General features: G+C 31.9%; 1 protein-coding gene across 1 annotated transcript in view; it reads left to right on the forward strand.

Moving 5' to 3' along the window:
* Window positions 1-12,731, forward strand: part of LOC114326956 (ER degradation-enhancing alpha-mannosidase-like protein 2) — a 35,021-nt gene that overhangs the window by 6,241 nt on the left and 16,049 nt on the right. The window contains exons 3-4 of the mRNA XM_028275441.2: window positions 4,550-4,735; window positions 7,226-7,469. Of these exons, the coding sequence (XP_028131242.1) occupies window positions 4,550-4,735; window positions 7,226-7,469 (430 nt within the window). The remainder of the gene's footprint in view (window positions 1-4,549; window positions 4,736-7,225; window positions 7,470-12,731) is intronic.

Below are 12,731 nucleotides of genomic sequence, written 5' to 3' on the forward strand. Positions count from 1 at the left end.
CGCTAGAAAATACGCAAATATAACAATAATTGATATGCTCAATAATTTTATATTAATGTGTGAAACCTGCCAACGGAAGAAGAGTAGAGCGAAAATGGGTCTTGTGTCGAAACCAATATTGCATTCAGAAATGAATAGTCGCTGTTAGGTAGATTTGATCGATATGCAATCACAAGAAGATCACGGCTACAAGTTTATTATGGTTTATCAAGACCATTTAACAAAATTTGTTTTGTTGAGACAATTACAAAATTACAACGTAAGAGGGCGAAAGAAGTTGCTTATCAATTTTATTAACGGATATATTCTTGACTTTTGGCGCACCATGCATTTGGCCGACAGTTCGTTAATGCCGTTATAAATGAGGTAATGTCATACTGGCCTGAGAAAAAATTATTTGATGGAAAACCAAGACACAGCCAGAGTCAAGGTTCAGTCGAGCGAGCTAACCAAGATATCAAGAAAATGTTAGCAGCCTGGATGCAAGACAATAACACAACAATATGGTCAAAAAGATTTGAGTTTTTTACGTTTACGATCTTGTCTAGAGTATTTTACGTTTTAGAGAAATTATTTGCAAACAACCGGGGTAGCAAATTATTTACCGAGTTTTCGTTGAATCTGGAAATTACTAAAAAGTTTAGTAAAAACTAGTTTTGACTGAAATATGCTTAGTCTCAACTAGAATTAACTGAAAATATTTGTAATAGTACTAGTTTTCACTAGTTAAAACTAGAATTGTCTAAAGCTCACAGTTATAACTAGTTTTTCCTAGTAAATTTGGGTTTTAACTGAAATCGGGTTTTTACTGTAACATATATATTATTCAGGCGTACAAAGGCGCATAACTGCCATTAAAAAAACAATTTCCTATTTTCATTTTGCATCCCATAATCTGAACCTAATGTTAAATGATGCCATTGCTGGTGTACAGAAGTTTTTTTGCAATATAATTAAGAGATTATATGTTTTTTTGTGCAAGTATTAAAAGATGGGATGTACTATGTACTATTATGACTTTGAATTTATCGCGTTTGCCAACACTTAAAAATATTATGTGAAACCCGGTGGTCATCCAGACATGATGCTGTTATGACTTTGCGTCGAGCTTTCTGACAAGTAATGAAATCTTTAACGAAAATTTCACTGCTATACCTACCCCATTCCACGAATATACGACAACGAATATTTTACTGTGCAAAATATGAAGAACGAAATTAAATTGTAAATTATATTGTTGTTTATTGGAGTAATTATTAGAGCAAAATACTTCCGTACTTCTTATGTTGCACACTAAAATATTCGTTGTCGCGATAACCCAAAACAGTCGTATATTCGTGGAATACACCACATCAAAAAACTATGAAAAATTAGAAGCTAATGCATTATTAGAGCATATGAATAATTTTTAATTTGCCGTTAACATTAGTATTCAATCTAAAATACTTAACTTTATTCATCTAACATCAAAACTTTTGCAATCCAAAACGGCAGAGTTAACCTTCAACTTTTTGAAAAAACTCGTGATAATCTTCGAGAAATGAGAAATTCGTTTTCCGAAATTCTATCAGAAGCAGCAGGAATAGCAGAATAGTGGGGATTATATAGGAATTTAAAAATAAACGGATAAAACGTATAAAAAAATTTACGATGAGCTCAACTGCGACGAAAAAATAACTTGTAGCAAAAAAAGTTTTGAAGTTAATGTTCTCAATGTTAATTTAGATATAGTATTGCGACAACTTACTAATAGGTTTGTCGGATTAAGAGACATGAAGGTATAGATTTTCATGTCTATTCCCAAAAACTCTATTAACACTAACTGATGAAGACTTATTAAAGAAAGGCCCAAATATTGTTATTTACACATATTTTAGTAATTATACTGTTATTAGTTGTCGTTATGTTTATAATACGGGGGCCCACAAAAATTGTCGCAGGGGGGCCCCGCAATCTTCAGCTACGCCACTGACTCTGAGCTGTCAGATCCACAAAGTGCAAATCTTGACTCATCAGTAAAAAGAATATTAGCCCAGTTGTTATCATCCCAATCAACATGTACTGGTGCAAACCTAATCGTACCATACAGTGTGCCCTCGTTAACAGTGGAGTAGTAACAGGCATTCTGGCTCTGATTCCTAATTTCCTTAATCTGTTTCTAACCGCTTATTCGGACATTATGGGTTGTGGAAAGATCACTTCGCCGTTGTCTAGCTATAACATGATGTGTATGTACACAAAGACTGCAGATGTAAATAATGTTTACCTGCGAAGCTCGTGCACCTGGAAAGTCCTGGAAGTGGTCTTCTTGTGTATCCTCTACTTATCTAGACCTTCTTAAAGCACTTGAAATGCTGGATTGGTGGATTCCCATAACGTCAGCAACATATTGCTGCGATGGTCCATCTCCAATTAAAGCTACAATTTGGGCTGCCTGTTCTTTAAATCACTCATTTTTTGTAAGAACACACCTCCTTGTCATTGAGAAATCAAGCATACGTAGCGCTTAGATCAAATTTTCGAGCACAAATGTCCAAAATAAATATTCTATTTTAACAACGTTTTGTTTACTGTTTTTAGCCCAATAAATGACCGTTTTGGAGTGTAATTTTCAGGGGCAACTCCGAATTGCATGAAAATTTGGATTTAGGTTCTACTTACCCTCCATTTCAAAGTTGAATTTGTGCCGCTGGTTGCTTATACTTGGGGGGGGTGACAATCACCCCTTCTAGGGGGTGAAAAAACATACGTTCAAGATAAGCCCGGAAATGGATAAATTGACTGATTATAAGCAACTTTTGTTCTATAGAGTTATTTACGTAAGTCAATATTTTTGGAGTGATTTGCAATTGAAAATGTTTATTTTTCGCCAAAACTGCGTTTTCAGACGGTTTTTACGGACTTAGCAAAAGTGTAGCTCATAAAAAAACTAAAAAAATGGTGTATTAGTAAAATCTATGAACCGAGTAAAAGTAAACTTTTAGCTCATGAAAAGTACGTTCTTATTTATCTAATTCCAAATTTAATATTTCAACGAGAAATCACCGAAAAATTAAGCAATTTTCGGGAAAAACTTATTAACATTTTTTAAAGTGTTTAAAAAAGCTTTATTTGTATTTTTTACAAAAGATTCTAGCATCAAAATAAACGAGTTACGCTGAAAAAGCAGTTGGCCTCTTTTTTATTTGGTAAAAAAAATCGTGAAAATCTCCCTCTACTTAGCACCCTAAATAAAATTAATTTTTACCGATTTACCATTTACTTTAAATATATGTATATTGTTTATATGATCTGTAAGTTTGACCGGTTTCAAGTGCTCATTTTTGAAAAAAATTAGTTTTATAGTAAAAAAAATTTTTTCTAAAAATTTTGGAAAAATTTTCTTTTTTCAAAATAACTTAAAAAGTATTAGTGATAAGAAAAATCTCAGTGAGTAAAAAAATGTAGGTTTTACTTCTTTAAATATTTTGGATTTTTTTGTTTTTCTGTAAGACAAAAATTGGTTAAGATATGGCTGTTCAAAGTTTGCATACACTCGTGTTTATTGACTCGTTGAAGCACTTTTAACAATAACACTTCCAAAAATAAGCACTTTTAACCAGTGAAACTGACAGATTATATAAAAAATAGATTAGTAAAGTAAATTGTTTGTAATGTTGTAACGATTAATTTCATTTGGGGAGCTAAGCACGGAGAGATTTTCATGATTTTTTTTAACTTTATTTTGAGCGTAACTCGCTAATTTTTAATATGTACTAGAAACTTTTCTAAACAATTAAAGTAAAGATTTTGTTAAACACTTTAAAAAAGTTTAAATGGGGTTTTCCCGAAATGTGCTTCATTTTTTGATTATTTCACGATAAAATATTTGATTTGAAATTGGACGAATAAAAACGTATTTTTCATGAGCTACACATTTGCTGTTGCTGGATTTATAGACTTTACGAATACACAGATCCTTTCGTTTTTTCTAAGCTACATTTTTGCTAAAAATATTTTTTTCAATAAAATATTTACTTTTTGAGTTAATTGCGAAAAACCGTCTGAAAACGTAGTTTTTTTTGTCGAAAAATAGACATTTTCAATCGCAAATAACTCGAAACGTATTGACTTACATAAAAAACTCTATAGAGCAAAAGTTGCTTATAATCAGTCAGTTTATCTATTTCCGGGCTTATCTTGAACGTATGTTTTTTCACCCCCGAGAAGGGATGACTCACCACTCAAGTAAAAGCAACCAACGGCACAAATTCAACTTTGAAGGGGAGGGTAATTAGAACCTAAATCGAAATGTTCATGCAATTTGGAGTTGCCCCCGAAAATTACACGGTATCGCCGTATTTCCCGTTCATTTACTGGACGATATATTTTTGTAAAAAACTCTTCAACTTGAAATGTAATGGGTTTATAGACATCTAAAGGAGACGATACACGAATATTATAACATTCTGCTAAAAATTAAAAATTATTTTTAAACTTTTCTTCTGTTTCAGAAATTATGTGATACTTTTTGTGATCAGTGTATTTATCATTTTAACTTTGATTTAAGCTACTCCTTGACCTTAATAGATGCACTGGATACATTGGCTATCATGGGAAATTACTCGGAATTTCAAAGAGTTGTAGATATACTTTCAGAGAAAAAAGATTTTGATGCAAATATCAATGTTTCTGTTTTTGAAACAAACATTAGAATAATAGGGGGCCTTCTTAGTGCTCATCTGCTTTCCCATAAGTAAGTATATTTTTTTTTCTAAATTTTCATAGGATTTTGAAACTCTTTAAGGTTTGTTTGAGCTTTCGAATTTATTTTAGTATGGTCATATACAGGCTTACCCAGCATTGGATAAACCCTGTTGATTAGAAAAAGACTTCCCACCTAATAGCCTCAGTTTTCTCTGTCGCAATCGTCAGATAGTTTTAGATGACAGCGCGCAGTCTAGGTATTATATTTATGTCTATGAGCTTACCCTTGTGAAGTTGTTATTCTATAATAATTATCAGTGTAACCTAACCTAAAATAACCATAGTCATATAATACCTGGACTGCGCGCTGCAATCTAAAACTATTCCAACAGACAGAAAAATGTTTGTAAACAGGGTATGCAGGTATCTCTTTCTAATCGACTAATCGACTTGGGTTTATCAATTAGGTAAACCTCAGTATATCAGACTGGCGAAGCGTCCATGTAACCACTGTTACCATTGGTAACAGTTAAAAATCTTGCAAATAAATATGTATTTTATGACGATGAATAATTCCATTTATTATTTTATTTTATTTTTACCAATAGAAAAATATTATTATATTATGTGTTAATAGTACCTAATTCAGTAAATAGCCAGACACACGAAAATATTGGCGAGTTTATGTGACTCAGTTGCACTTTATTATATTCTGTTACCAGTCTCATTTGTGGTGATCTCGCTGTCGCTCGGGCGGCTCGGGACCGGCTAGTACTGAAAATTTTGAAGGAGCGATGGGCGTAAGCGCGCTGTGTATATCAGTAGGGCTGTTACCAGATTTAAATTTGCTAACAGTACCTATAATAAAAAGTGTGCGTGCAGTTCACCATGGATGAGTGTCGCTGCGTAATCGATCAACTACTTGAAAAGTAATTCTGATTGAAAAATAAAATGAGATTATTGAAAATGAAAGACCTATTTTAAACAATTTAAAAAAGGAATTTAAAAAATTAGCTCGATATTTTAAATTTAGTTGGTACAGTGAAAATCCTTGGTTATGTGGTTGCAAGAAAAATAGACTGTATTGTTGACCATGTCTTCTGGTTTTTACAGAAAAATGGGTGGACCAGGTTCACGATTTAAATAGTTTTAGAGTTTTAAAAAAGAGACATGAAATTTCTCCGTTACCTACATGTAAGATGTATACCCAATTTGATTCAGTTTGGCAAAACAAGAATAAAAAGTTCTCTTAACCAAGCATTTAAAGCAAATATTGCTAAACATATAATGAGTTTGTTAAAAAAAATAGATAGGTACTCGTATATCCTTAGCTCACTTATAATAGATATGTACCGTATGTTTTTTGGTCGAACAAGAATTAGCGTTTCGTGGTCATTTTGAGGGCGACGGCTCTGACATTCGAGGCAATTACAGGGAATTGTTAACATTAATTGCCAAAAAAGATCAAAAATTTTGCCAACATCTAGAAACATCAACTGTTTTTTCGAGAGTTTCAAGTGATATACAAAATGATATTATTGAAGCTATATGTAAATACATTTAGCCATATCTTCATTTTTTTAAATAAGATTTTTTGCATCTGGTTTTGGTAACACTTTAGAAAAAGTCACGCGTCGCCACTGGTATATCATTAACTATTTAGATGGGAAATAAGCCACAATTAAATTGAAAAAATTATTTTATTAACGTTTCGACGCCCAAATCAGGTGCCGTTGTCAAAATACAAAATACTACTAAAATAAACAAAAATGTGGTTGCTTAGTAAAAAATTCTTCTAATAATTTATTTAATCTGACCCATTTATATCGGCAATTCAGACATATATTATACATTTTAAAGTAGAAGACTTTAAAATGATATTGCCAATATTTATGAGTTGCGTTCCTGGGACGACTTCACTGAAAGATAGTTCATTCGATTACATGAAATCAACCCCAACCCAAGAATATCCGTCACAAAAATATCATAGCATGTGATCTGTCTTTAAAAAGACAACCAAATGCAACGGTGACAGTAAAATTCTCGCGTTAGAGATTCCATAGTAAATCACAAGGGAACACCAGGAAAAAACCTCGTGATACTATCCGGACATCGTAAGTATTTGATCTTACATTTAGTTTACTCTCAAAACTAATACCAAATTCTGACTTTAATATATGTATGTTGTTTAAATTATAAATAATATTAATAATACATAGATATATAAGTAATACTAAAATATAAAATATGTACTAACTCGATATGTTATTGACTTACTAATCGTGGTGTTTTCTTTCTATTGACTTCCTCTTTCAGTATGGGTAACCACATCCTACTACATTCTACCGAGGAATTTGCGACACAATTGGTTTTATTTATTATTTTTTCAATTTAATTGTGGCTTATTTCCCATCTAAATAGTTAATTATAAAAATGCCACAAGGAAATAGCTTCAGAACAACTCAGTATATCATGTTGTATAACACTTTTAAAAAATGTTCAGTCTAAAATAGGTTTTAATAAACTTATACATTTATAGGGCAGGAGCTAAATTAGAACCAGGATGGCCTTGTAATGGCCCTTTATTGAGATTAGCTGAAGATGTAGCAAAAAGACTGATAGTAGCTTTCGATACTAAAACTGGCATGCCATATGGTACAGTTAATCTACACAGTGGTGTTCCCAAAGGAGAAACTACAGTAACTTGTACAGCAGGTGTAGGAACATTTATTGTTGAATTTGGTACATTGAGTAGATTGACAGGAGATCCATTATATGAAGAGGTAGATATTTTAAAAGCTATTTTTTTATTCTATTTTAATTCTTAAACTTATTTCTTTCTTTCTCCCAATACTTATACTCTTTTATGTGTCGGATTTGGGTTTACTTATGCTACATAATATGTATTCACCTATTATGTGAATATTATATTCACCTATCTCTTCTATTCTTTTCTGTTTTGTGCTATTATTTTAATTACTTCAAGCGTTTTCTGTTTAATCTCTCACGCATCTACCATTTTTGACGTCTTCCTTTTTTTGTGATATTTCTTTTTTCTTGAATTTTTCTCGTTAATCTACTGGGTTTCATTCTCATCAGATGTCCATACTAGTTTAATTGTCTTTATTATTTTGTTCATTATTGGTTCCTGTTTGGTTATCCCTCTTATTGTCTAATTTATTATTCCATCCCATTTGGTCTTTCCTACTATAGCTCGTAGATGTCTCTTCTCCATTGCGTTTATCCTACTGCAGTCCCTGCTCAATTTATTAGACTCACCCTAGAAATATGAGTTTTTTTTTTAATTTCAAGCACATTAAAAGTATATTCAAAATGACACGGAACTGCTAAATGGGTTAAATAACAATTACTTAATAATCGTGCTACATAATTAAGTAAAAAATGGTGAAATTTTTGTATTGAATTTTGAAAACTTGACAGATGGTAATATAATGTGCTAAAAGTGGGCAATGAGTCGATTTTTTTCAACTTTAGTTTTTTAGTGTAATTAGTGATTGGCGTTCAATTTTCGTAAAATTTGCAGTGGTAAATGTTAATATTGTTCCATGTTAATGTTAGTTTTTAATTTGTTTTTATTTTAAGATATTAATTTAAATATGTTAATTTCTAAAAGATGAATGTCTTCGATTGAATTTTTTTCATATGGGCGATTGTAAAAATCTTTCTGATGAGCAAATCTCTTCTGTTACTGCTCTATTAGACAAAACCACATGTCGTCAAAGAGAAATAGCCAAAAAGTGTGGTGTATCTTAATCGTCACTTCGAAGGTTGAGTCAAAAACTTAAAGAGAAACATCCTGTTACATCGGTTTGGAGGGGTCCGTATGGCAGAAAAATTTCAGTCCTCCCCGGAGGGCAACGAATTTTAAAGAATTTGACTCTGAAACACAGAAGAGTCATCCATAGCGATATGAGGAATACATTGGAAGAATGAGAGTGTTCAGTATCTGAGTCCACTGCACGCCGAAATTTGTACAGTATGGGATTCAAATGTTATAGGCCAGTTAAGGAACCAACCAAACAACCGACTATCACCACAAATGCTCAACTAACGCTTAGTTTGGGCCAATTTGCATAAAGACTCTGTAGCCGTATAATATTTATGCAAATTGGCCGAAATTAAGCGTCTCCTGAGCATTTGTGGTAATGGTTTTGGCCTAGGATTAAGACTTTAACTGGTCTAGGACATTTGAATCCCATACTGTACAAATTTCGGCGTGCAGTGGACTCAGATACTGAACACTCTCATTCTTACAATTTATTCCTTATATCCTTATGGATGACTCTTCTGTGTCTCACAGCCAAATTCTTTAAAATTCGTTGCCCACCGGGGGTGACTGAAATCTTTCTGTCATACCGACCCCTCTAAACCGATGTATCAGGATGTTTCTCTTTAAGTTCTTGACTCAACCTTCCAACTGACGATTTAGATACACCACATTTTTTGGCTATTTCTCTTTTATTACATGTGATTTTTTCTAATAGAGCAGTAACAGAAGAGAGTTGCTCAACAGAAAGATTTTTACAATCACCCATATGAAAAAATTTCAATCGAAGATATTCATGTTTTAGAAATTAACATATTTAAATTATTATCTTAAAATCAATTAAACAAAATAAAAACTAACCTTAACATGGAACAATATTAACATTTACCACTGCAAATTTTACGAAAATTGAACGCCAATCACTAATTTCACTAAAAAACTAAAGTTGAAAAAAATCGACTCCTTGCCTACTTTATAGCACATTCTATTACCATCTGTCAAGTTTTCAAAATTCAATAAAAAAATTGCACCATTTTTAACTTAATTATATAGCAAGATTATTAAATAATTGTTATTTAACCCATTTAGCAGCCCCGTATCACTTTGAAGATACTTTTAAGGTGCTTTAAATTAAAAAAATCTCATATTTCTAGGGTGAGTCTAATAAATTGAGCAGGGACTGTATGTATTATGCTTTTCTAGCAAAGTCCAATTTTCACTCGTATATAGTACTTATCGTCTATATTATGAATAGTAGAGAGTTAGACTGTCTTCTTGTTTGATACCTCTTTCCCAATTGGAATCTTCAGATCTTTCTCTTGCTATCTGTACACATCCTTTTACTACCATGTAAATATTTTCAATTATGTTTATCAGTGTAATTGGTACTTTCATTTTCTGCAAGCATTTCCATATCATTTTTCTTTTTATAGAGTCGAACGCTGCTCTTAGATCTATGTATGAATGTTAGAATGAGCTTTCCCACCGAGCCAATTTCTAATGATGTAAATGTTATCGTTTGTCTTTCAGGTCTAAACATTGCTTGCTCTTCTCCCAGTTCTTTTTCTACCTTTTGTCTTAGCATCTTCTCTACTGTTTTCGTGTTAGTCCAGTCGGGTTAGACGAATAACAGACCTAACCTTGCATTAGGAGCTGCCCCAAATTTTATTTTTCTAACCTTTAGGGGGGTCAATAGTAGTGTAAATTTAAAATCTCGACTGAATTCCGCCATTGCGTTAGCCGCCATCTTGATTTTAAACGAGATCCGTTTTTGCTCAATATCTCCGCCATTTTCACCTTTTCGACAAAAAGTATAACAACCAAAATTGTTGAAAATGTGATTTTCTATCATTTCGATTGTTACAATTTTTTCGTGCCGTCGATATTTTCCGAGTTATGGCGGAAAATAGTGACAGTTAGAGCATAATTATTGAATTATCTCGTTTATTATTATTTTTACGGCAAAAATGTTCCTATACAAAAATAGAGAGAATTAAATTCTACACAATTTTAATCTCTTTATTTTTTTTGCTAAAGTTAATATTTAAGGTAGTATATATGCGATAATGGCGCGAGCGTAAGACCTGATTGATTTTGTAGCAATTGTTTTTGATCAATATCTACGCCATTTTCAACTAAAATTGTTCTAAATATGATTTTCTACAATTTCTTTTTAACAATTTTTTTTCATGCGGTTGATATTTTCCGAGTTAAGTGGGAAAATAGTAAAAAGTGGTGGGGGAGCATAATTACTGAATTGAATATTGTTTCCGAGCTGCCCCAAATTTTATAATTCTATCCTTTGGGTGAGATCAGTAGTAGTGTAAATTTAAAATCTCGACTGAATTCCGCGGTTGCATTAGCCGCCATATTGATTTAAAGGAGAACCGTTGTTGCTTAATATCTCCGCAATGTTCAACTTTTCGACAAAAACGGTAGGAACTAAAATTGTTGGAAACGCAATTTCCTACAATTTCATTTTTACAATTTTTTATGCGATCAATGTTCTCCGAGTTAAGGGGGAAAATAGTGGAAGCGGAGAGTAAGCATAATTATAGAATTGTCTCGTTTATTATTAACTTTACGACATAATTGTACATAAACAAAAATAAAGAGAATTATATTTTATACTTCTTATGAAACTTCCAATGAAACACCAACCAAAGTAAGTACATAAAAGACATAAATAATACCTTATATGCATTAAGTTCACTTAATTTTATTAACTAGCGGGGTTTATTGGTTGAATTTTTCTGTCGATAATTAAGTTTCATGTCAGCTAAAATATTTTAATATTTCAACAATTTTTTTTAAATTTTGGACCTTGTTGGGGGGAATTTTCCCATTCCCCTCACGTAGACCCGCCACTGGTTTTCTCGAAAAATTGTAGTAAATCGTAATTGCAACAATTTCAGTCCTTACACTTTTTGTCGAAAATTTGAAAATAGCGGAGATATTGAACAAAAACAATCGCTATAAAATCGATCGGGTCTTACGCTCGCGTCTTTACCACATACGTACTACCTTAAATATTGATTTTATCAAAAAAATGAAAGAGATCAAAATTGTACAAAATTTAATTCTTTTCATTTTTGTATGAGTTCAAATTTGTTGTAAAACTAATAATAAACGAGATAATTCAATAAATTCAATTCAATAAATTATTTTAAATATTTATAATGGGAAATAAGCCACAATATTATTAAAAAATGATTTTTTATTAACGTTTTGACGCCCAAATCGGGTGCCGTTGTCAAAATACAAAATACTATTAACATAAACAAAAATGTTGTTGCTTAGTAAAAAAAATTCTTCTAATAATTTATTTAATTTGACTCATTTATATCGGCAATTCAGATACATTATGATACATTTTAAAGTAGAAGACTTTAAAATGATATTGCCAATATTTATGAGTTGCGTTCCTGGGACGACTTTACTGAAAGATAGTTAATTCGATTACATGAAATCAACCCCAACTCAAGAATATCCGTCACAAAAAAATCATAGCATGTTATCTGTCTTTAAAAAGACAACCACATGCAACGGTGACATTAAAATTCTCGCGTTAGAGATCTCATAGTAAATCACGAGGGAAAACCAGGAAAAACCTCGTGATACTATCCCGACATCGTAAATATTTGGTCTTACATTTAATTTACTCTCAAAATTAATACCAAACTCTGACTTTACTATAATTTTGTTTAAATTATAAATAATATCAATAATACATGGATATATAAGTAATACTAAAATATAAAATATGTACTAACTCGACTATTGACTTACTAATTGTGGTATTTTCTTTCTATTGACTTCCTCTTTCAGTATGGGTATCCACATCCTACTGCATTCCACCGAGGAATTTGCGACACAATTGGTTTCGTTTAGCATAATTAGAGCCGCTTGTTTGATTTTTCTCTTTTTACTATCTGTTTCTTTCAGGAGAAAAATCAAAGAAGCGGCTCTAATTATGCTAAACGAAACCAATTGTGTCGCAAATTCCTCGGTGGAATGCAGTAGGATGTGGATACCCATACTGAAAGAGGAAGTCAATAGAAAGAAAATACCACAATTAGTAAGTCAATAGTCGAGTTAGTACATATTTTATATTTTAGTATTACTTATATATCCATGTATTATTGATATTATTTATAATTTAAACAAAATTATAGTAAAGTCAGAGTTTGGTATTAATTTTGAGAGTAAATTAAATGTAAGACCAAATATTTACGATGTCGGGATAGTATCACGAGGT

Source organism: Diabrotica virgifera, chromosome 1, assembly GCF_917563875.1.
Source record: "Diabrotica virgifera virgifera chromosome 1, PGI_DIABVI_V3a".
NCBI classification, from domain to species: Eukaryota; Metazoa; Arthropoda; class Insecta; order Coleoptera; family Chrysomelidae; genus Diabrotica; species Diabrotica virgifera.